Source organism: Rhinolophus ferrumequinum, chromosome 11 (genome assembly GCF_004115265.2).
Source record: "Rhinolophus ferrumequinum isolate MPI-CBG mRhiFer1 chromosome 11, mRhiFer1_v1.p, whole genome shotgun sequence".
Classification (NCBI taxonomy): domain Eukaryota; kingdom Metazoa; phylum Chordata; class Mammalia; order Chiroptera; family Rhinolophidae; genus Rhinolophus; species Rhinolophus ferrumequinum.
The window spans coordinates 56,568,368-56,594,336 of NC_046294.1; the positions used below are offsets into that span (position 1 = coordinate 56,568,368).

The following is a 25,969-nucleotide window of genomic DNA, read 5'->3' on the forward strand; positions in this document are numbered from 1 at the left end:
TAGATACAGTTGAAGCTTTTGGGTCTTTTCCCTTAATACCATCCATTCCCTTTTCTTCCTCCTATTGTTTTGGATTTACAATTCCATTCTATGGCTTTATATTGAGTATATATGTACTCACAAAAATATGCAGTATTGTTTTGTGTATTTTTAGAGTAAGAGACTAAACTGCTGTAACTAAGAAATCCTAAAATTCAGCGGCTTAAATGATATAGAAGTTTATTTCTTTTCTATGACAACTTGGGTTGAAGAGTCAGTCTGTTCTATTTAGTCATTCAGGAACCTGCTATCTGCCCAACTAACTTCCTGTAGTTGTTGCTAATCCAGCAGAAGATGGGGAGGGAACTAGAGATTTTCAAAGTCTAATTTGCACTCATTGCTTCTGCTAACATTCCATGGGCAAGAGTGTTGTGAGATGGCCATGCTTAGCTACGAGGAAGCCTGGAGAATTCAGTACCGAGCTGAGAAACCTCCTCTTAGCTGCAACTCTTACTTCTGAAGGAAGGGGACTTTAATAGACAACTAGGAGTCTTTGACACTTCTTCTAAAACTTTACAAAAATGGCATAAAAGAGTATGTATCCTTCTATGACTTAACCTTCTGTGACTCATGTTTTTGAGATTATTAGGTTGATAGATGTATCCTAGTTTATCCTTCTTGAGTGTTTATATAGTGTTACATTTTATACAGACCATTATTTACCCATTCTCCAATTTGACATTTACATTGTTTACAGTTTTTCACTATTACAGTCAGTGTGGTAGTGGATATTCTTGCCCGTGTCTCCTTATGTACGTGTATAAGAGATTTCTGTAGAGAAGTGCTTTCCTGCCTTTTTCACACATAGCCCACACAGAAAATGGTATTTGTATGGCACACTGGGATCACTGAGTGAGGCTTCTTGAGGTACTGCCTGTCTTCTCTGAAGACTGAGAGTTAAGAGCTCTGCTCTGGTAAATGGCTGAGATACTCTACTTTAGGTTTTGCTTGATGGGATATGCCCATCTTCAGTATATATAGGTATTGCTGCATCCTCCCATCAATGTGGTTGCAGAAATTTACACTCTCATCAGCTGTGTTTGCTGAGAAGTTAGAGAAACAATGTTTTCCAATTGGTTGGGCATGGAAAGGTTTAATTTGTGTTTTGATTTCCATTTTCTTGGTTATTAATGAGGTTGAACTTCCTTTTGTAAAGTTATTGGCTATTTTAGTTTTCTGTGAGTTGCCCACCTATATCTTTCTCCCTTTTTAAAAATTGTGTTCTCTGTTCTTTTCTAAATAATTTTCTTTCTAGTCTCAATACCAATCCTTTATTAATTTTATCTGATGTAGATATTTTATCCCACACTGTGGCTTGATTTTTTTACTTTGATGATATCCTTTTTTTAAAAAAAACAACTTTATTAAAGTATGATTTATATACAATAAACTGTTCATTTAAAGTATGCAATTCAATGAGTTTTGACATAGGTGTATACCCTCGTGAAACCACCACCACAATTAAGACAGAAAACATTTCTATCACCTCCAGGGGTTTTTCATACTCCCTTGAAGTTCATCCCTCCACCGATTTGCTTTCTGTCACTATAGATTAGTTTGAATTTTCTGATGGAACCGTTCTGAATTTCTTCTATGTTAATGTATATTAGTAGTTCATTCCTTTTTATTGCTGAATAGTATTCACTGTATGGATGTCCCATATTTCGTTTATCGGTTCACCTGCTGATGAATATTTGGATTGTTTCCAATTTGGGCCTATTATTAATAAAGTGGCTCTGAACATTTACATACACGTATGTTTGCATTTCTCTTGGTAAATACATAGGACTAGGGTATATGGTAGGTGTATGTTTGTTTAACTTTAAGAAATTGTCAAAAGTAGTTGTTTTCCAAAGTAGTTGTTTGGACTTTACATCCCCACCAGATGTGTATGAGAATTCTTTGTTCCATAAAATTACCAACACTTGATATGGTCAATCTGTTTTATTTTAGCCATTGTAATGGGTGTGTAATGTTATGTTATTGTGGTTTTAATCTACATTTTCCTGATAACTGATGATATTGAGCATCTTTTCATGTGGACATTCGTATATCTTCTTTTATGGTGTGTCTATTCAGTTCTTTTGCCCATTTTTTGATTGGGTTGTTTGTCTACTAATTGTTATATTTTGACAGTTCATTATGTTTTGTCAGATATACGTATTGTAAGTATTTTCTCTCATTCTGAAGATTGCCTCTTTTCTTAGTAGTGTCTCTCAAAGAGCAAAAGTTTTAAATTTTGATGAAGTACAATTTATCAGTTTTTTACAAGTTATTTTTTTGTGTGTCCTATCTATGAAATATTTGACCCCAAGGTCAGCAAGATATTCTTTTATGTTTTTTAGAAGTTTTACACTTTTAGCTTTTTAATTCATATCTTTGAGCTCCATCAAGTTAAATTGTATGGTTTGAGTGAAATAATGTCGATTAATTTTTTTGTTGTTGTTAATATATAGCCACTTGTCCTAGCATCATTTTATTTTTAACTCCTTTCCTTTCTTCATTGAAATATCTTGGCAGCTTTGTCAAAAATCAGTCATCTATATATGTATAGGTGTATTTCTGGCTTCTGCATTCTATCTTACTGATATGTCTGTTTACTTGCCAATACTACACTGTCTTGATTACTGTTGCTTTATAGTAAGACTAACAATCAGGTAGTGTAAGTCTCTAACTTTGTTCTTTTTAAAATACTTTGGCTATTCTAGGTTGTTTCCTTCCCATGTGTAAGAATGGAATAGCTATCTCTCAGAGTTATTAAGAGGGTTGCATGTGGCAGTCCTTAAACTTAAAAGTGCTTACAACTGTGCCTGACATTCGTTAAGGGCTCAATATATGTAGTTATCATTAAAAATATTTTATCAAGTATTTACTATGTGCTAGGTACTAGGTCAGGTATATTCACACATATATACTTGTGTGTGTGTGTGTGTGTGTGTGTGTGTGTGTGTGTGTGTGTATACACACTTTATCTGCTTCCAGTTTATTTTGCTTTCTTCACTTCCTTGCAGAGAGAGAGTGGTCTATGCAAATGTAGGACTTGAGGCCAAGTATGTCTGTATGCAAAGGTTGAAAATGACCATCTCCTTGTGTTTTGTGGTAGCCTGAGGGTAAAAGGGAATATGACTAACAATAGTTCTGATATAAGACTACTCCTGGCATGTTTGAGGTCCTGAGGAATGGAAGGGCTGCATAATTAATAATATTTTATGGTTCTCTTTTTATTACTTGTCATTGCATCAACTGGACTAATTCCAATAAAACATTCTCAAACTTGAGTTAATAATGAAATCTAAAATGTGTGACTGTTTAAGGTAGGGAAAAAAATGAACTCGTGTTTACTGAAATGCTGATTTTTTTTATTCATAGCTTTGGCATTTCCGGGTCATGTGGCTGCCTTTAAGGGTGATTTGGAAATGCTTAAGAAATTAGTAGAAGATGGAGTAATCAATATTAATGAACGTGATAATAACGGATCAACTCCTATGCATAAAGGTGAGTTATGATTCCTGCTTCATTTTCAGTTCTGACACAAGTGCTTTTGAGTTGTTTACCTTTTAAAATAATTATCCATCAGAAACACATGAAAATGCATGGCATATAAAGTGCTTAATTTTCAGTGCAAGTGTGGTATTCCTTTTATGATGTCAGACATTCATACATTATCACATTTGAGGGTAATTCCAATAGAAAATCTCTTTTGACATTGTCATGTAGCTAAGATGTGAAATTCACTGCTAGAGAAGTTTCTTAGGACTAACGTTTTCTTTGGCCTAAAAATGACCTATTAATTCACGCTAAAACAGAAACCATACTCATATGTCTTGAAAGAGGTCTAGCAGAATTATCTTCTTTCTTATACTCTGCAAAAATCTTTATTTCCATAGACATATCAGTGAACATGATATGAACACAGTTTCAAGATGTCTGCGAGTTTGCTCTGTAATCTCTTTCCTCCTACGTGGAATTCTAAAATATTAATCAGTTTTTATTGTTGTTTTCTAATCAGACTTTTCAAATTGTCAACTTAGTATCGAGAGTATATACTCTAGGATTTATTGTTGCCAGTCTTTTATATATAAAATCAAAAACGAAATCTTTAACCTATTGCATCTGGAATTTCCGTTCTGCTTCGTTTGTGGGATTATAAGTTTGTTTAGAATCTGCTGATAGTTAATTCTTGTAAAAAAGTCTTAGAGTAAAAATGCAGCAGTCATGTTAATACCTAATAATAATGGCTTGAAAGTGAATAAAAGAAAGAAGTAGATTTAACAATCACTAAATGCCTCCATAACGGACACTGCAGCTTATTTACTGAATCAAAATTAAAATGAAGGGGAAAGAAGCAGATAGATTGACAAAATGTGAGAAATGTGAAGTACATTATAAGAAAACGTCCACTTTCATTTACCCAATTTGGGCATGACCTAAACGTACAGATGTTTAGGGGATTGAATTGGACTTTCCTTCATAAATCACTTCTGGCAATCCCAATCGCTGATGTTCCTGTTGGTTAGGTTCTTGACTTGGTCATTAAAGTTTGTTTAATTCATAATGTATCTCAAGAATCTTAAGTACCATGTGTACCAATAGTTTTATGAGAGAGAGAGGGTGGATGGGGCAGGAAGAAGGGTAATGTGAAGGGGGTTTCTCTTACACATAGAGATGTCCCCACTTTGATAAACACTACTCTATACTTGGAGAATCTCACTCCATCTATCTCTGCTGGCTGGCTAGGCATTAAGCTCTGCACCATGGGGTTTGTGAATGGGATAGAAGCTTAAAATGTGCATAAAATATTGTGCTTTTTAAGAAAGTTGCCACTCTGGAGCAAAGCTCCCATTTCATAACCTAGGTATAACCGTTTTTCATTCCTAATGTGTATGTGGGGTGTCATGTCTGAGAGAGCAAAAGATAGGCTCACTCCTGGTGCTTATAATGCATCTTCAGGGCAACGACAAATTAAAGTCCGTTTTATTGACAGATGGTTTTCAGCCTGTCTCAGTCATTTCTTCACCACTTGAACTGAGATGGACATGAAGGATCTGGAAGAAGGTTCTAAAGAGATTGATGTCCAACAACTGAGTGTTTGAGATATAGCCATTGTGAGAAGGTGGGAGGGTGAAAGTGAAGAGGAACCAGATGGGTTTGTCCTTCACCCCTTCTCTTGTCAGTCTGTCCACGAAGGACTGCTGGGGTCAGGAGAGGATCAAGTGGTGTGCTGATAAGTGACTGCAGCTGGGGGAGGGGTATCTTTGTGTACATTGGTCTTTCCCTGGGGGAACATCTGTACGTTTAGGTCATGCCCAAATTGGGTAAATGAAAGTTGACATTTTCTTATAATGTACTTCACATTTCTCACATTTTGTCAATCTATCTGCTTCTTTCCCCTTCATTTTAATTTTGATTCAGTAAATAAGCTGCAGTGTCCGTTATGGAGGCATTCAGTGATTGTTAAATCTACTTCTTTCTTTTATTCACTTTCAAGCCATAATTATTTCAAATCATTTCTTAAAAATTTCTAGCTACTGCATGATTTTATCTTGTTCTCTTATAAAAATTGATCAAATTAATTAACATTCTAATCAATATACAATAAGGATCTTGGGTAAAAATCCTTTTATTGTATTTCATTGTAGATAAATTACTTAGCCACCTTCCCACCCCTTGTAACATTGCCTGTGTAATAAAATGGAAATGTTGGATTAAGCTCATTTCTGTCTTACGAAACTCACCATTACTCAGGATTCATAAATATGATTTTGTAGCAAAGAGAGAATATGTTGCAGTTTTTGTGGAAAGTGGGATTATTTCTAGAGTTCTGGGATATTCTGTAGTATTCTCTGTTAGCTGGCTTTGGATTTTCTGTGAGAGAGAGAGGCCCCAGAGAGAAGCCTCAGGAGCCAACTCTGAGTTGGGCGGATGACTGTGAGTCAAGCAGAGAGGGGCAGGACGAGACCGCTTACGGGCCCTTCGGAAGCTGGGCTAGAGGATTATGGTGATGGGGTTGCTTTCTCACTGGCCCTGGCTTTGTGTCCTCTCCTCTCTGTTGCCAGTGTTGGAGGTGGATTTGCTTTTCAAGGCTCCAAATTCACACCAAAAGGTCATACTCTGATTTATTTTACAGAGACACATATATATATATTTAGCACCAACCATGTGCTCTTACAGTGGAGACAGTGTGACATCCAGACCTTACTGTTAAGGAGCGACATACCCACGAACAAATGGAGATTTGTATAAGTCAGGGTATAACAAAGGGCAAAAAGTATTTGGTTGTTAAACTATATGCAGTAGGAATTCAGGAGTAGAAATTGAACAGAAGAAGTTACTAAGGGTTAAATTATTGACGAAGTGTTCATGGGAATTCAGAAATAATACCTCGTGTGTACGTGACACCACAGGATGTAAAACTCATTATATTTAGTCCTTATTGTAATTTTAGGAAGCAGTAGTGTATTCTCCTTATAAGTATGAAATCATCTCCGTAAAAGATGAGGAAATTAGGTCCAGTGGGGCCAGGTTTTTTGACCGAGGTTGCAGAGCTGGGAAGAGCAGAACTGAGATTTCATTCATTTTTTTCTTCATTCATTCACTCTCAACTCTATAGACATTTATCGAGGGTCTGTATGTGCCAGCCAGTTGCTAAGTGCTGTCTTGTCCTCCAGTCTCATTGTTTAGTAGACCTAAATTCAGATCTTTTAAGTCTACTCAGTTGTTTCCCCTATAGCTTCCCTTAGTCTCAAGATGGACTGAGAAGGACAGGCAGAAGGTAGATGGGCACGTGGTTTAGTGATAGGCACTAGGTGAGAAGACACATAAGCAGAGTTGTGGAGGTGAAAATTAATACTGAGTGCGTGTGTTTTGAGGACAAGATTTAGAAAAAGGTGGTAAAGAATTTAGGTAATCAACAAGGAAGGGGCCTATAAATTTTGAGTTGTGAGGGTCAGAGGAATAAGCTGTTTATACGAGGACGGAAAATGAAGTTGGTGAACTCATCCAAGAAAAAGTGCTACATACCTCATTGCTGAATATCACTACGGTCACCTTCAAAGTACTCCCCTTGGAAAGCTATGCACTGATGCCAGCACCCAGTCCACCTTTCAAAGCAATTTTGGAACTCTTTTTCTGGAATGGCCATCAGAGCTGTTGTCGTATTATACCCTCGATGTCCTGAATGTCATCAAAATGTCTTCCTTTCCATATTTCCTTTATCTTCAGGTAAAGAAAGAAGTCATTGGGGGCCAGATCAGGTGAGTAGGGAGGGTGTTCCAATACAGTTATTTATTTACTGGCTAAAAACTCCCTCACAGACAGTGCCATGTGAGCTGGTGCATCGTCGGGATGCAAGAGCCATGAATTGTTGGGGAAAAGTTCAGGTCATCTAACTTTTCACACAGCGTTTTCAGCACTTTCAAATAGTAAACTTGGTTAACTGTCCAGTTGGTACAAATTCATAATGAATAATCCCTTTGATATCAAAAAAGATCAGCAACATCATTACAACAAGTTCTTGAACTTAATTCTCAGACCTCTATAAGATGACACAAGATTTTAAAAGTCAATGTGGGTCCCTAAGGCTGGATTGCACTCACATTCTGCTGTGATATAAGGTTGGCCAAGAGCTATATGTAGTAGCAGATAAGCACTGGATAAGGATTAGAAAAATCTAGATTATAGTTTCAAATACATTACTTACTAGCTGTGTGATGTTAAATATATAACCTTATTGAGCCCCAACTTTTATATCTCTATGTAATAAAGTTCTCTGTATAAGGGCTGAGCACAGTAGATACTTGATTAAATGTCTATCTAATGAATGAGTAAATGACATAGAGAAAAACAACATCTGCCCAACCTATTTTTCTTGGTGATTGCAAGAATCAATATTTAACGAAAGTACTCTCTGGCAATGCTGTCTAAAATTTTAGAAAATTGTTACTAATAACAGTATCTCGTGTATTTTCTGATTATTGTTATTACTTTTTTACAGCTGCTGGACAAGGCCACATAGAGTGTTTGCAGTGGCTAATTAAAGTGGGAGCAGATAGCAATATTACCAACAAAGCAGGAGAGAAACCCAGTGATGTGGCTAAGAGGTATATCTATCTGGTTCGCTCCTTTCTTTTGTTTTTAAAGTTTTGCATATACTCTCTCATACTCAGAAATCTCCGAAGATTTAATGGAATTATAGGACTCAGTCCAATGCTGATGGAATGACAACTTGCAAGCTGAATAGACATCTGACAGTATATCAACTCTTTCTCTAAAGCAGTGATTCTCAACTGGGAGTTAGTATTGTCCTGTTTCCTGGGGGGAAGGGCATTTGGAAATAAGTGGGGTTTGTCACAATAGATATCATCAGTAATATTTAGTGAAGTCCAGGAATGCTTAAATGCTACACGTTTTACAGTACTCAGGATAGTGGTGTACAACATAGAATTGTCCCACCCAAATGCCGGTACGTGTTGAGAAATATTATGTGATAAAAAGGAGTAATCAGTAGGGGACACATGGATTTTGAAACATATTTTAGTACTTACATTTGAATTAAATATAACACCTATTAATGAACACCTCCAGCTCATTCAGGTCAGATCCTCAAAGAATATTTAGTTCATCCATTTGTTCATTTGGTTTTTTTTAAAATTCAATTTTCTGTATAGTTATCCTGTTCCAAGTGTGCCAGCACTAGGATTACAAAGATAAAAAAAAAACACAATCCTTCCCCTCAAAAGAGCTTTTGGTCTTGTGGAGAGACAAATATGTAAACATTATTATTAATTATAATCATTATAGCATAATACCTATTATGTATAAGGTACAGCAAGAACAGGAGAAAAAGTGCCCAAGTCTTTCTGTTTGAAAGTTGTGGGGGAGAAATATTAACACAGATGATAAAAGTAATGAAAGAAACTGCTGGGGGACAGAATTGGTGTTTTGTTTTTTTTTAATGGAGGGCACAGCTCACAGTGGCCCATGCGGGGATCGAACCGGCAACCTTATGGGGGACAGAATTTATATAGAGGTCAGAGAAAACTTTTCTTTTGGAGGAAACAATATTCTGACACTTGAAGGAGGAAGAGTTGTAACACTTGTATTTTTGAATGTGGTTTAGAGCTGTATCTAAAGTGGGAGTGTGAGCTAAACGTTGCAAATGAGGCTTGAAAAGATGCAAGGATTCAATCATTCATTAAATTGCCATGCAAGTTTTGTTTGTGATTGCATGTTTCTTAAACTTTGGTCTGTGGGATTTCTTTGAAGCCTTGGAGTGATTTTGTTGTACCATGTACCTAGGATTATGATCTACTCAGGCCCATTTTATTTTTTAAAAAAGCTTTATCAAGGTATAATTGGCATGTAATAAAGTACTCATACTTGTACATTACACCCTAATGGATTCTGATATATGTGTACACCCACGAAACCATCACCACAATCAAAATGGTGAACATATTCATCACCCCAAAAATCTCCTTGTGCTTTTTTGTAATCTCTTTCCCTCCCACTGCTCCCCACTGCCCCTTCCCCAAGCAAATACTGATTGGCTTTCTGTCACTACAGATAAGTTTGCATATCTAGAGTTTTATGTGAATGGAATCATACAGTATGTACTGTTATATATCTGACTTTTACTCTGCATAATTATTTTGAGATTCATTCATATGTGTTTGTAGTTGATTTCTTTCTTATTGCTGAGTAGTATTCCATTGGATGTAAAATTCCATAGTGTTCCATAGTTTGATTATCCACTAACCTGTTTTGGTTTTTTCTTTAGATTTTATTTATTTATTTTTTTTTATTGGGGAATGGGAACAGTGTGTTTCTACAGGGCCCATCAGCTCGAAGTCGTTGTCCTTCAATTTGGTTGTGGAGGGCGCAGCTCAACCCCAAATCCAGTCGCCATTTTCAATCTTAGTTGCAGGAGGCGCAGCCCACCATCCCACGTGGAATTGAACCGGCAACCTTGCTGTTGAGAGCTCACGCTCTAACCAACTGAGCCATCCGGCCGCCCCTCTGGCAGCTCAGCGGCAACTCGTTGTCTTCAATCTAGTTGTGGAGGGCGCAGCTTACTGGCCCATGTGGGAATCAAACCGGCAACCCTGTTATCTAGAGCTTGCACTCTAAACAACTGAGCCACCTGGCTGCCCCTCCACTAACCTGTTGAAGGACATCTTGCCTGCAACCATTTTTTGGTGATTATAAATAAAGCTGTTATAGACATTCATGTACAGGTTTTTGTGTGAAAATAAGTTTTCAGTTCACTTGGGTATACTTAGGAGTAGCATGGCTGAGTCATATACTAATGGTATATTTAACTTTATATAAACTGCCAAGGTGCCTTCTAAAATGACCATACCAATTTACATTCCCTCCAGCAATGGATGAGAGTTTCTGCTGATCCTTATCTTGCCAGCATTTGATATTATCAGGTTTTTTGATTTTAGTAATTTTAATAGGTGCGTTGTGGCATCTCACTGTGATTTTAATTTGCATTTTCCTCATGAAAAATGATTTTGATTTTGAACATCTTTTCATATACATAGTTGCCATTTGTATATTTTCATTTGGTGAAGTGACGGTTTAGATCTTTTGTCCACTTTAAAAATTGGGTTGTTTTCTTATTGTTGAGTTTTAAGAGTTCTTTATATATTCTAGATGTTAGTTCTTTCTTACATTTTTGTTTTGCAAAGATTTTCTCCCAATATGGCTTGTTTTTTTAAAAAATATTCTTCTCAAAATGTCTTTGAAGAGCAGAAGTTTTTAGCAGTTTATTCTTTTATGGATTATGTTTGGTATCACATCTAAGATATCATTGATTAACAGAGTCACAAAGATTTTCCTGTTTTCTTTTAGATGCTGTATACTTTTAGGTTTTGCATTGGTCCATTTTGAGTTAATTTTTGTATATACTGTGAGGTATGCATCCAACTTTTTTAAAAATATGGATATCCAATTATTGTAGCTCCATTTGTTGAAAACGCTGTGTTTCTCCACTGTATTTACCTTTGTGTCTTTTTCCAATTCAGTTTTCCATATATGTGTGGACTTATTTCTGGACTCTGTATTTTGTCTATTAATCTATTTGTCTATCTTTATAGCAATATCACATGGGTGATTTAGTATTATGGGAGTATCTGGAGTTATTCGTAATTTCTGGCCCATATTTCTTTGTCATTCATGCACCAAAATGCTAGGTGTGAATGTAGTGTTATAGAAATAACCTTGAATCTGGCATAAAGCAAGTACTCAGTAAATGATAGCTGTTAAATTACAACCTAGTAACAGAGGTAATGAATTCTATTAACCTTTCAACGCCCTACATGTTTATTACTATATCATCAATGATTTGCAGTATCTGGTGACAGGTAAAGAAATATGTGTATATACGCATGCCATTATGTAAGCATGTGAAAAAAATAGAATGTGAGGTTTTTGTGTTTAGTGAGTAATTCTCCATGTCCTAAGAGAAAGCTTAAACATTTCAATTAGCAAAACAATGGAGAAAATATGTAGATTACATGCATTCACAACAACAGCTCTGAAACCAAGAGTTGGAAGCTTCATAGAGATGTGGACAAAGAAAATAGATAATGTTGATGGAAAAGTTATTTTTCCTTTAATTTCAAAGCCATGCCAAGTGTTGTGGGTTGAGGAAGAATGAAGATTAAGGGGGATAAAGCTATGGTTAGCCGTAAAACGAGAACCAGAATGAATCCTACAATCTAAATTAGGCCATCAGAAAAGGTAATAACTGCAGGGAATCAAGTAGGGTGGTTCTGGGCTTTCTGTCCAGTTGAGCAGCTGTGTTTGGGGGCACACATTTTTGATATTGGGTCTCTTCCTCCAGTTGGGTTTTCGCCAATAAAAATTATGGAATCAGTCTTTGATATGACTGCTTGTCCTTAGTGTGTAGTAACTGTTTGAGTTTCCCATGTCGCTGATATAGTGCATCAAATTGTCACCGATCTTCAGATACAGTTTTGCTACTTTAGTGGTGGGTGGGTTGGTGGCATAATGTATGGAGTATAATTCCCTAAATTAAGTGCAAACTGCAGTTTTAATTTGATGATTGTGGATCTTTTTAATTGTTGATTCTTTTCTACAGGTTTGCTCGTTTAGCAGCAGTAAAGCTATTGGAGGGGCTACAGAAATATGATCCAGATGATGAGAATGAAATCGATGAAAATGATATGAAGTTTTTTATAAGACATGGTGTTGAGGGAAGCACTGATGCCAGGGATGATTTATGTCTTAATGAGTCGGATAAAACAGATGCCAGAAGTAAGTGTGCAAACTCTGTTGTGATTTATTCTTTAAGAAATACCATAGCCCATTTTCCCCACAAATCTGGGAATTAAACCTAAAGACAATTACCATATACAAAGTAAAATACTTTGATTTTGGGGGGGAACCAGAACTAGTACAATTTATATTGTAAGGGTTATTGGACATATAAAATATGTAAGACATGATGTCTGTCCTTCAAGGAGGAAAATGTTATATAAGAGGCAACATTATTTAAGTGGATCATAGGAAACAGAAAGAAACATCTCAAGGATTTTCATGGCTAGTTGGAAAATGACTTTTACAGATAATAATAGCGAATGTTTATTGAGTGTCTACTATGTGCTAGATACTATTGTAGGGATTGGAGAAACAGTGCACAATAAAAAAATCCCACCTACCACCCGGAACTTACATTCTGGTTGTGGTGGTCAGGGAGGGTGACAGATAATTAGTTAGAAAACAGATACAAAAGAAACTAGAGTAGGGTGGTCCTCTAGATAAGATAACTATTAGAGGAGGCGTCTCTGAGGGGATGACACTTGTGAAGAGATAAATGATGAGAGTGAGCTGTATGAAGATCTCAGAAGAATATTCCAAGCAGAGGGGTCAGTGTGTATAAAGGCCATGAGGTGGAATGGAGCTCAATCAGTGTGGCTGGTGTAGCATCACCAAAGAAGTGGTGGCAGATAAGGTTGGGGACAAAAGCAGAGGCCCAGGCAAATCAAATAGAGTCCAATAGGGATTTTGTGTTTAGATTATATTTTAAATAGAAAGTCACTGGTGGGTTTTGAGGGGGGGATTTTGTGATCTGATTTATGTTTATAAATAATACCACTCTAGTTGCTGGATGGAGAATAGACTGGGAAGTCGGGGAGAGCATAGCATTTCAAATGCATTAGGAGTAGATGGGAAGAGAACGTACTCACCTGCCAATGTAAGGTTAGAAGAAGTTCCTGATAAGATTTAAATTTGCCAATAATGCTAAATTAGAATTGTAGAAGAGCAGATGCAGACTATCTGCACAGATTTCCTGGGCTTCTAGAGTCCCTGATGTAGGCCTACAGCTGCCAGTGATGCTGGAACTCCTCGTTCTTGTTTTGCTTCAGCCTTTTTATACTAAAAGCTTTCATCACCCTCCCAGAATAGCTTGCATAAACATCGGTTTATTTCCCTTTAAGGTAACATTTATATAAGGCTTTTCTGTTTCTTGGTTCAAATTCAGCATTAATAAATCCATACTTTATCTGGAGGGTGGTGTGGGCAAAAGCCGAATCAGGGCCCAGTTGGCCTCGACTGTTTTTGCCTCTAAATTTCCAGTGTTGTGGGAAGCCCATTTCCCTTCACAGGACAAAAGTAGAAGCAGGGAGATCAGTTAGGGCGCTGTGACCTTAGTTCCGGAGAAAGTTGGTGATAGCTTAGACGCGAGTGAGAATGATGGAGATGGTGAGAAATGATCAGATTTGGGTGTATTGAGAAGATAGAGCTGATAGGATTTGCTGATAGATTTGGATATAAGGTGTTAGAGAATGGCAGTAATCATGGTGGATTCTTAGACTCTTGGCCTGGGCTATTAGGTTAGGTTGTGAGTTTACAAGGACTGTTCACTCAGGATAGAGTAGCAGAGAAGGCTTTTCAGAAGTGGAATTTGGATTTTTCCTTAAAAGATGGCCAGGATTTAAATAGGCTGAAACAGATAAGGAAGGCATTCGATTCATCCAACATACATTTGAATACATCCTGCGTGTACAGCCCTGGACTAAGGGACTGTAGCCGTGCATCAGAAATGGTCCTGCTTTCTGGAATTCAGAAAACATGCTGAACCTGCTCAATATATTATTTTAAAAGAAGTGACTGAAATTTTACATTATCAATTTTTCTTACTCTCTTCCCACTCCACATATGTTTACTGAGTACCTATTACATGTCAGACACTATTCTAGGTGCTGTGGTTACATTGGTGAACAGACACATCATTTCTTCATATTTGCTTGTTTTCCTAAACTGCCTGATTTTTTATTTTTTAAAGCTATAAAAGTCTTGATCATCTGCTCTTTGATTCCCACAATAACAATGTTAATAACTTAACCATCTTTGTTAGTGGGACTATCACTATCCACAAATAGTTTTGTGGATTTATAACTAAATAAAAATGTATAACCAAATAAAAAATACTTTTTGTTTTTTTCTTTTATATTAGATTGGTGCAAAAGTAATGGCGGTTTAAAAGGTTAAAAAAAAAATAGCAAAAACTGCAATTACTTTTGCACCAAATTAATACAAATTGCATTATGTAGACATGCCAAAGATTTAATTTTCATAATTACCAGGGAAGGTCTTATTTCATGAAATGGTGTCTTAATATACTTGGACTGCCATTACAAAATACCACTGGAAGTCCCAGCTCAATGTCTGGGGGGCTCTGTTTCTGGCTTGCAGATGGCCATCTTCTCTCTGTGTCCTCATGCAGTAGAGGGAGAGTGAGCAAGCTCTCCGCTGTATCTTCTAAGGGCACCAATCCCTGTGGCCCCTGGCCCCAGTCTCATGACCTTATCTAACCCTAATTACCTCCCATAGGCCCTGTCTCCAAATACCATCACACTGGGGGTTAGGACTTCAACTCTATGAACTCTGAGACACAAACACTCAGTCCATACCAAAAGGTTCAAACATTAAATACTCCACATTAGTGAGAAAAGTGGGAATGTTTCTGTCTCTTAAGGGGACATGCGATTAGGTTGATGCAAATGAATATCCAGGAGCCAGCAGGACACTGGCTTATCTCAGTATTACATTTATTATTGAACGTACTGGAACTAAACTGAAGTCTAGTAATTGGTGCAAATTTTACTTTCTGTAGCATTTTTACTGATGGCACAGTTGGAGCATATAACTGTCCTGCCAGAATTTTTATTCTCCAAAATCCTAATAATAATGGTTTACACTTCTGTAATGTTTTATAAAGTTTACAGAACACTTCCACATATATCATTCACAGTAGGCCCATAAAATGGGTAATATCTCTGTTTTTGATCTCAAAAAATGCTCATTTAGTATAATATCCTTTGATAGGTAAAGAGCCTGAATTCCAAAACAGCTGTGTTACTTGTCCTAAGTCATACAGTGACTAGCAGCAAGGCTTTCGGTTTCCGTATATGGAGCCCTTGCCAACACACACATTGTTTCCTGAAAGAATCTTTTCTTGCCACATAACCCTAATTTTGCTTCTCATGATGCTTGGTCAGAGAGCCGTGATTCATACGAATGGATGAGAACTGTTTCAGTGGCGCTCTTTCATAGAAGGTGAGAAGGATCTGTTTGAACTGAGGCTTACCATAACAAAGGCAGCTGTAGTGAAGTGAGTAGAGCTTGGGCATTGGATTCAGATAATCGGAACTTCATTACTTTCTGAAAAGTATTTTCCGTTATTCTGGCAGGAAGAACTGGTTGTACTATCTTCTCAAAGGAAAATTGCTAATTTATGTATAGATTAAAAAAAATTTTTTTTAAGAGCTTCCGGTACATTGTCAGGCAGAACCTTCCTCTCCAGGGAATGCTGGAAGCCTCTTTCCTGGTGAATGCAACCAAGGGGAGACCTGAAGATGCTGATATCAGGGGCTCCCAACAAATAGTTACCTAGATCACCTCACAGAGAGGTTCAGAGGTAATGATCCCTTCAGAATTTCCTGACAGCCTTATTTTAAATAGCTTTATTGAGATATAATTCACATACCGTTCTTTTACCCATTTGAGGTATACAATTGAATGGTTTTTAATATAGTCACAGATTTATGCAGCCATCACCACAGTAAACTTTATAACATTCCCATCACCCCAAATGAAACCTCACAGCCATTAGTAGTCACTTCCCATTACCCCTACCCTCGTCTCCCTTCCCCCCCAAACCCCATCTCTAGGCAACTGCTAATCTACTTTCTGTCTCTATAGAGTTGTCTGTTCTGGGCATTTCATGTAAATGGAATGATACCATGTGTCGTCTTTTGTGACTCGCTTCTTTTCACTTAGCACAGTGTTTTTAAGGTTCATGCACGTTGTAGCAGGGGTCAGTACCACATCCTTTTTACTGTCAAATAATCTTGTATGGTTGTACCACATTTTTTACATCCATTCATCAGCTGATGGACATTGGAGTTGTTTCTACATTTTGGCTATTATGAATAATGCTGTTATGAATGTTGTCGTACATGTTTTTGTGCTGACATGTTTTCATTTCTTTTGGGTATATACCTAAGAGTTGGAATCCTGGGTCATCTGTGAACTCCATGTTTAACATTCTGAAGACCTTCCAAACTGTTTTCCAAAGTGACTGCATTATTTTACATTCCCACCAGCAATGTATGAGGGTTCCAGTTTCTCCACATCCTTTTCCCATACTTGCTATTGTTTGTTTTATTGATTATAGCTATTTTAGTGAGTGTAAAGTGGTATCTCATAGTTTTGATTGGCGTTTCCCTAATGATTAATGATGTTGAGTATCTTTTCATGTGCTCATTGACCACTTGTATGTCTTTGGAGAAATAGCTATTCAAATCTTTTGCCTATTTTTAAGCAGAGTTATTTATCTTTTTATTATTGAGTTGAAAGAATACTTCCAGCCATAAATCCCTTATCACATCTATGATTTGCAGATATTTTCTCCTATTTTATGGGTGGTCTTTTAACTTTCTTGACGATGTCCTTTGCAGTGAAAAGGTTTTTAATTTTGATGAAACCCAATTTATCTAGTTTTTATTTTGTTGTTTGTGCTTGGATTACTTTCTGTTGGTTGCATACAGAGTTAGCAAGGACTTAGAACTGCGGAAAATGAGCAGTTGAATTGTAGAATTTGTTTTTTTCCGAAATTATTTAAGTAAGAGATACCTCTGGGGCAGATCATTGTCGATGAATTACAAAAATTTTAGAAGATATTCCAGGAAGGACCAAGAACATGACTAGAATAGTTTCCATCTGTGGTGTGTTCAGTACAAATACACTCTTACACCTTTGTCACATGAGTACAGTATGGCTCACTGGTGCCCAGGTGGGATGCTATAAATGAAGTCATGTGCTATTTTCTTGTCCCTACTTAATTTTATTCCACAGCAAAACCCAAAGGACTATATGACCTCTTCTTGGGACACTAGGTTTTGCCAGAGCATCTTACCCGAGACGGGTTGGATTTCTTGTCGTGCCAGACTTCCTGGGACTGAACCTCAATTCAGAACATTTTTTAGTGAATTATGTTTAGGACCATGGTATCATAGCGCCCTATAACCATCTGACATTTGACTCCTGGCTCAATGTCCCTGTCACATGTCAGCATCCACTTAATCACCATTAGTGACAAGATACTCACTATTGCCCAGGGGTCCATTTCCATTTTTTGGTAAGGTTCTTGTGAGGAGTGAAATGTATAAGCACTTAGTGTGGTGTGTCTTGCATTTCATAGACACTCCACAAATACATAATAGCTCTTACTGGTTTTGTTGAAAGGTTTTTCCTTTGTTGAGTTTAAAATCTCTCTTCCTGGAACTAATCCCAATTCATCCTGGTTCTTACCCCTGATGACACCCCATAGAACAGCTCTTTCAAAACATAACCTTTTAAGTAATAGAGAATTATTATATAAGCTAAATAGCCACAGTTCTTTCTATAGTTTCTTTTATATAACTTTTTTAAAAAATCCCCTCTACTCGCTTGCTAGTAGATTCAGTGGTTCCCAAACCTGTCTGCCCCTCAGAATTGCCTGAGGAGTTTTTACCAAATACTGATACCTGAAGTTGTAGATCCAGTATGAGGCTCAAACATGTACATTCTAGGAAGGCAGCCCAGTTGATTCTGATGTATGCAGTTTGGAACCTGCAGCTCTAATCTATTGAAAGATAAGTCAGAGTGGTTTTAGGGAGTAGACGCTGTAATTCGCTGACCTGGTCCCATAAAGCAGGATTTCTCAATTCCTGCACTATTGACAATTTGGGCCACAAATTTATTTGTTGAAGGGGGCTTTCCTGTGGATTTTAAGATGTTTAGTAGCATCCTGAGCCTGTAGGTGCCCATAGCCTATTTTTTTATACCCACCAAGTTGACAAGCAGAAATGTATCCAGTTGTTGTTAAATATCCGATGGGGAGAAAATCACCTCAGGTCAAGAGGCACTACCACAAAAGATTGAAAAATCATAGGTTTGGTAGTTGAGAATAGCTAAAAGCAGCTCTCAACACTTCCTTCTCTCAGTATCCTCTTGCATAGATATTACAAGTAAGTAACCATAACATTTGGGGGCTGGATTAGTTTTTGTTTATTTTAAATAAATCCAGCATATTTCAGGTTTTCCAGTTTTCTGACATACAGATTCTGCGTGGTCCTGTAATATACACTTGTCCTAAAACACTGCAAGTCTTCTTTAAACCTTGTTTATAGTATTAATAGTCACGACTATCTGATACATCTTCCAGTACTAGGAAAGTAATCCTCCATTTAGGGTTTTCATTGCTTGTTCATCCTAATATTCTGTCACTGATATTTATCCTTCTGTGCATATGCCACTCTCCGTCTCTCCCCTTCCCCAGACCACACAGACACTGGCTCTAGAGGAAGAATATGCTCCAGGACCTGCATCCTGTGAGCACAGGAGCTGTTATCTGTCTAAACGACATTCCTATTCAATTCTGTCTTGCAGTCAGAGCTTATAAGAAAATTGTAGAATTGAGACACCTCCTGGAAATTGCTGAGAGCAACTATAAACACTTGGGAGGGATAACAGAAGAAGATCTAAAGCAGAAGAAAGAACGACTCGAGTCTGAAAAGTAATGTCCTCAAAACTTGAATGGTTTGTTTTCAGTTATCTCTCAAAATGCCATGTGAGGGTTTGTTGACCAACAACTTGTTTTTTTAAATCCCCATCAAAAGGTTTAAGATTCCATCCTGTTTTCTTCCTAAGCCCCCAGATGGAGAGAGTGTTAAGATTTTTTTATTGTGGTAAAACACACATAACATAAAACATATCATCTTAACTGTTTTTAAGTGTACAATTCAGTAGTGTTAACTACAGTCACATTTTTGCACAACTGTTCTCCAGAACTGTTTTCATCTCGCCACACTGAAACTCTATAAGGGGTTAAGATTTTTTTTGCCAGAACACAGCTACTTTAAGCTTTTCAACCAAGTTTCTAACCATGGTTATCAAATTGGACTGCTTACTCACGAATCTGAGACTCAGTCCTGTGTTCCCTGACTGCAATACCCTATCGGAGAATGCTCTCATGTCCAGAGGCAGTGAGCAGTTGCATCCTTTCCTTTTATACCCTAAATTGGCTCTCTGAACATTTGGTGCCCTCTAATTCGCTGCTGGAATAGAGGGTGCCTTGTGCTTATTGATTTTCTCCCATTGCCTCTCTGCTTTTCTGTTTCAGAGTGGACAGGGAGCAAAGGGAGACAGGAGAGGAGACTTTTGGTGTAATCAAAACTTGGATCTGTAAAGAGCAGCACACCTGGATTCTCCTTTTCTGCTGCTTTCTCCTTTGCTTGGGTCTCTTTCCGTCATAGTCTTAGAATCTTCTCCACCCTCTTCTGAATCTAGACTCAGTAAGATGTCTGGTAAATATATTCAGAGTAACATCTAAATCTTTGATAAGGATTAATATGTTATCCTTTCATGAGTACTTAGGTTGAACAGAAAACAAAGCCTTAAGCCAAAATACTCTATCTCTTAGTGGGGTTTTAGACACCAAGAAGCTATGGCAGATCAAATATATTCATCAGGGCCCTTCTTGGTGTCTCACAAATCACATCATATAGCCGTCCATTTCTTCTATATTGATTGCAGTGTTTTGAGATGTAGAATATTTTTAGTAATGGCCTTTTCCTAAGAGCCTAGCTGAAAGTTTTTAGATTCCTTTGTAGTCCATGAAAGTACTTCACAGGGGAGCAATTCTTTCCTACTAGATAATGAGCTTTACATTTTGATTTCCTTTGTTTCTCTTTTAAGGCAGATTACTGTTGTTACAGCTGCTTGTATTATTTCTGAGCACTACCATATGCTAGCTAGGCTCTAAATAAGCCTCTTACGTACATTATCTCATACAGTCTTCACAGCTCCAGGAGCTCACTCTACGGATTAGGAAACCAAGATTTAATATACAGGTTTAGTTTCTTGCATAAAGGGAGGTGGGGGGAGAGTACTTGAGCCTGTCTATGTGATTCCAAACCTGTTATCTAAGATCATTATGATTTTAATAGTCCTTAAATGGAACTTTTAACTCTGATGTTCACATTTCAGTATAAAATGGTTACACTATTGATGTGATTTTTGAACAGAATTTTATTTTAAAAGATTGCTTTAGCTTTTATGCCAGAATGTAGTTTCATGTAAGCTGAGACTGATGTGTTTCTTCTGAGTAAGCTTTAATTCTTCTCTAGTATTTGTTCTCCACTTTGCAGTGAGTGCATCTTAAGACATTTATTCTTTGGGTATAAAATCCTGATCCTAGATCTAATTGTAAAGAAAAACTGGATTAAGTACTGGTTTGAGGGATGTCCTTTTGTTTTTGTTGTTATCCATTAGCTCAAACTCACAATACAACAAAATATGGTTGTATTACTCTGTCCTGGGGATGGTTTGCTGAATCTAGGCATCCACAATGGACATTCTTCTTCCCTATGCCTAGGCTTAACCCCACTCACTTCCCTCCCAGAGCTACCACTGTATTCTCTCAGACTGCCCTCCTTGGCACCTGGTAGCCAACCCAGCATGCCTTGGGAATTCTCTTCCCCTCATCATGCAGCGAAAAGGCAGGGGGGAAATATTCTGTTCAAGTCACATTATCTTTTGCCTGCATTTGTTTTAACATCTTCCTGATAATGTCTCCCAGCTTCCTGTCCCTACCCCCTAATCCTCTGCCTCTATACCCTGCATTCTGTTCTCAACAGAGCCTCCAGAATAATCATTTTAAAACCTAAGTAAGATAAATCTTGCATACTGTTGACTGAAAGAAGCCAAGCACAAAAAAAGTATATGTACAATTTCACTTAAAAGCATAGGCAAAACTAATCTAACATGATAGATGCTCAGAACTGTGGTTGCCTATGGAAGTGAGGATTGCCTGGGAAGGGCATGAGGGAACTTTTGAGGTGACGGAAGTATTCTATATTGTGGTAGCCGTGGTAGATACAAGGGTATATACATTAATCAAAACTCATTGAATTGTTGAATTATTCACTCATTGATATTTCTATATTTCACTCAAAGTAAATATTATATCATTAAAAAAGCAAAAGCAAATCCAAGCAAAACAAATCTAAGTCAGATTATTCCATTTCTCTGCTCATACCCTCCAGTGGCTTCCCATTTCACTCGGAGTAAAAGCCAAATCCTTGCTATGACTTACAAGTCTCTACTTTTTCTGGATCCCTTTTACTCTCCCTTTTATACTTTGAACTACTCCAGCCACATTCGCCCCTGGTTTTCTTCCAATCCATCAGGTATGCTTTTGCCTTAGGGCCTTAGCACTTGCTATTCCCTCTGTGAGCAATGAATGCTCTTCCCCTGGATGTCTACTTGGTTATCTCTCTTATTTCCTTCAGGGCTTTGCTCAGAAACCCCCTTCGCAGTAAGGCCTTCCTGGCTACTGTGTATGAAGTGTTAACCCCCTCTTCGATAACATTTTATGTTACTCTTTCTTGCTTTATTTTTTCTCCCTAAGCATTTATCACCTTCCAGCATACCATATTTACTTATTTACTTTCTTTACTGTTTTTCTTCCTCCACTGCTGAGGTAATCCCCAAGAGGGCAAATTTGGCCTGTTTTGTTCACTGTATATCCCCACTGTCTAGAACAGTGCTGGTTCATAGTAGACTCTCAATACATATTATTTTATTTATATTATTTCTCAATACACAATGAATAAACAATTAATTTTTAAATTTGCCTTAAATACAATACATGGATACTTTTCACTATTACGAAAATAATATTTAGTTCATACTGGAGATTGATTGAAAACAAAATCTCTTTTGACAGAACTATCCAAGAGCTGCAGAGCCAGCTGGAATATGAACGAGTACGTCGAGAAAAATTAGAATGTCAGCTGGATGAGTATCGAGCAGAGGTGGATCAACTCAGGGAGACCCTGGAAAATATTCAGGTCCCCAACTTTGTGGCTGTGGTTGGTGTCCTTCTTAACACATTTATTTTTCTCAAGAAGTAGTATACAAGAGTAGCTTAGCTAAGACTACAAGCTTTGGACTTGGGGCTATTTGGATTTGAATCCTGACTATACCCTTTTTTGTTTTGAACAAGTCATTTAACCTGTCTATGCCTTAGTTGTAAACTGGAGATAATAATTTATTCTTTCTAGAATGTTGTAAGGATTACAACACACACACACACACACACACAAATATGAAAATATATGAAAATATACTATACAAAAATATAACTATAAAACTTTATACACACATACATACATACATATCTATTTACATATTGGTTAGAACAGCAGCCTGGTTCATAAATGTGTAGAAAGTGTTATAATTGTACCATATAAGGAAAAAATACGTTTTTATAAACAAATTAATAAGAATTTTAAGACAGTTAGAGAGTGTATGTATTTTAACATTTTAAATAGCCAGAATAAAGTGCTTTGAATGGAATCCGTGTAAGAAAGTTTCAGCTCCTCAAAAGAGCAGTTTTAAGAATAGAAAGGAACCATCATGGCCGTTGTCATAGCATCCCTTTGTTCCGATTATAGAGTAATAAAAACTAACGTTTGTAACACTTTACAAAGTTCTTTCACATGTTATCATATGTCATTTGATCTGCCCTCATTTAACATCTGAGGAAACTGAGGCTCAGAGAGGTTAAGTGACTTGTCTAAATTCACACAGCTAGTAGTGGTGGGATCGGTATTCAATCTCTAACTTTTGACTCCATAACCTTAACTCTTTTTTATAATTCTCAGCTGGAATTAGGAGTTTGGGCTTCAGAATATAGCTGTAGACTATAGAAAATGCTTAGAGTGATAAATAAAAAGGATAAATATGTAGAAGGAAGCTAAAAAGAAACTGATATGAGAAACAGAAACAAAGAACAAAAACAGAAGTGCAGGTGGAGTACAGAAAACAGAGTGGAAAGTACAGCAAGAAACCGCAGTGGTACTTGTATCTCAGGCCACGTAGTCTCAGAGTAGAAGCAGCGGAAAGTACACTGGGGAAACTTTGACCCTCACTCTCTTCTGTGAGTGTGACAGCCATGTCGTGGCCCTTGTGGACAGCTCATGTGACACAATGTAGGGAGTCAGGAACATTTCATATTTTCTTTCCAGAGGGAAATTTTTTCTCTAGTGATAATGGGTGAGTGAATTGTCTTCCAGCCTTGTATCACCTCAAATCTGATCTACAATAGAAACTTCCTGGCTTTTTAAAAATTTTTTATTTTGCACAAACTAATCATTAGTCTTTTTAATAACCACTTTTAAAATAATAAAATAGTACATGTGCTTGTAAAATATTAAAAACAGGTCAGACATTCCTCTCCATACCGAGTTCCACTCTCCAGAGGAAGCCACTGTTAACGGTTTAGTGTGTCTCATATTAGATGAAATTCTATTTATCTACAAACACATACGTGTATTTCTATGCATATACAAATACAAGCACTTTCTCTGGGTTTTGGTTGTCATCAGAGCTTAAGTTTCCAAGGGATACAATTAATTATAAATAAATAATCAGTTCTCTTCATTCTTGCGATGTTCGTCTCGTGCCACCCTTTGCCCCTGGGAAACTTGATTAGAGGGGCCAGCTTGTGCAGACATCTCGTGGTGGCAAGAGGAATAGAGGGCACATACTTTTCATAAACTACCACTTGTACCCCAAGCATTCCCTCTCCAGCTAGTGGCAGGAACTCTGCTGACTCTCAGTCTCTTCAAAGGCAGAAACTTGATGTTCTCTAGCTGCCTAGACCTTTTGGAGATCACCAAAGCTGTGCACCTTTTGAGTCATTCCCCATTGATTGTCTACTTAGAAAATGTTAGGTTTGTTTGCTACTTAAAAATATTCTTTTCTTGCCCAGAAGCGTCTGTTCTACGGCTGGGGTTTGATTTCATGCTGTCCAGCACATCCTCCCTAAAACCTTGCTCTCTAACAACAGGTTTTCAGGGGAGCCACCTCAAGGTCCCCGTACTCTGGGCCTGTTGTTTTGTGAAGTCCTGCTTTAGGTTATCCAATTTTCGTAAATGAGCAAATGTCACTGACTTCTAATGGCAGCTGCCACCCAGGCACTGCTTATTTTTTCTTCTGCAAGAGCTCCTGGGTCTCAATTTCCTCATCTTTAAAAGGGGGATAACATCTACCTCATGGCATTGTATTGATTTTAAAGGAAACACTGTGTAGAAATCCTGAGGTGTTTTCTGTGTAATAGTATCCATAGTATTACACTCTCCCCCATCATATCCTTTTCTCCTTTTCCCATTTTCTGTATTTGAGCTGAATAAGCAGAGTCAGTAGATATATTAATGTGTAGAGCCCTCTGCATTTGAGAGTAGAAGGAATTGATTTATTTTGGAGTCTCCATATATAAAGTATAAATAAAATTAACTTTTCATTCAGTACTTATTTATGTAGATTCTTCTAGAACCTCTAACTAAATCTTTTGCCTGCCACCTTCTGGTCAGGACCTGTGATTGATTATAACTATACCTTTAAGACTTTTTCCCCTTTAAAAGAATCTGGAATAGTGTAGTTTTTATCCAGAAAAGAAATTCTTAGGATAGTTTTACATACATTATGCACTTAAATAATTTTTTGATAACAACACAATAATAGTGATAACTGGTTTTGGTAATAATAACTTTATTGTGCTTTCTCACATATTATCTCATCCTAGCCTGCAGTTAAACCTCACCAGCCCTATTTTTTCTGTTCTCCTACATATAACCTGTTTTCTCTGAACTTGCCCCACCACCAAGCCCTTGTTCATTTTGTCCATATACCCTGAAGGCTCTCTATCAACTCTGCCCCTCAAAATCCTCCAAGAACCATCTCTTTTGTCAACCCTGACCTAATCCCCGGACCGCGTATGATCTCTCCTTCTTTCACCAGGCACTTTGTACTGTTCTGATGGCACTTCATCATTTGTTTTGTAGTTTAATTGGGTACCGACATTACCCACAGTACCGAAATCCCAAGTTCCATGAGATCATCTAACTAATAACATCTTCATCTTCACCAACAAGTTGCTGAGTACTTGTTTTGTGTTGGGCTCAGTGCCAAGCACTTTATATCCGGCAGGTCTCCCAAAGTAGTGTCATTCAGGAAGTCATTGGTTCGGTGCATTGGGCCATGTTTGCTAATCAAGAATGGCCAACCCAAACTGGTAATATTCTATGATTAATTTCATGTTTAACTTACCCTTGTTTTCTACTTACATGGAACCGGGTGGGACTTTGCTATGATCTCTGCTGGGCTTCTCTCTATCCTTTGACGTTCTAGCCTATGAACCTGTAATGGTCCTTGGAGCAATTGGAGGGCTTGAGTGAGCTTATCCAAGCTGAGCTTTTAGGCTAGAGAAGTTCTAGACGTTTGTGATCTCTCTGTCTCTACTGTTTTGATACTCTGTTAAGAAGAGTCTGTTCTAGTAATCAGGAAG

At 37.4% G+C, this 25,969-nt stretch overlaps 1 protein-coding gene across 12 annotated transcripts in view; it reads left to right on the forward strand.

Moving 5' to 3' along the window:
* ANKRD42 (ankyrin repeat domain 42) overlaps positions 1-25,969 on the forward strand; it is a 59,232-nt gene that overhangs the window by 19,688 nt on the left and 13,575 nt on the right. For 7 of the 12 annotated variants that reach the window (XM_033120449.1, XM_033120458.1, XM_033120453.1 and 4 more), the window contains 5 exons: positions 3,409-3,534; positions 8,033-8,138; positions 12,149-12,324; positions 19,006-19,132; positions 22,346-22,490. In XM_033120449.1, coding sequence (XP_032976340.1) covers positions 3,409-3,534; positions 8,033-8,138; positions 12,149-12,324; positions 19,006-19,132; positions 22,346-22,490 — 680 coding nt within the window. Of the gene's footprint in view, positions 1-3,408; positions 3,535-8,032; positions 8,139-12,148; positions 12,325-19,005; positions 19,156-22,345; positions 22,491-25,969 lie in introns of those variants that run through there. The other 5 variants (XM_033120451.1, XM_033120456.1, XR_004424388.1 and 2 more) reach the window with 5 other exon arrangements.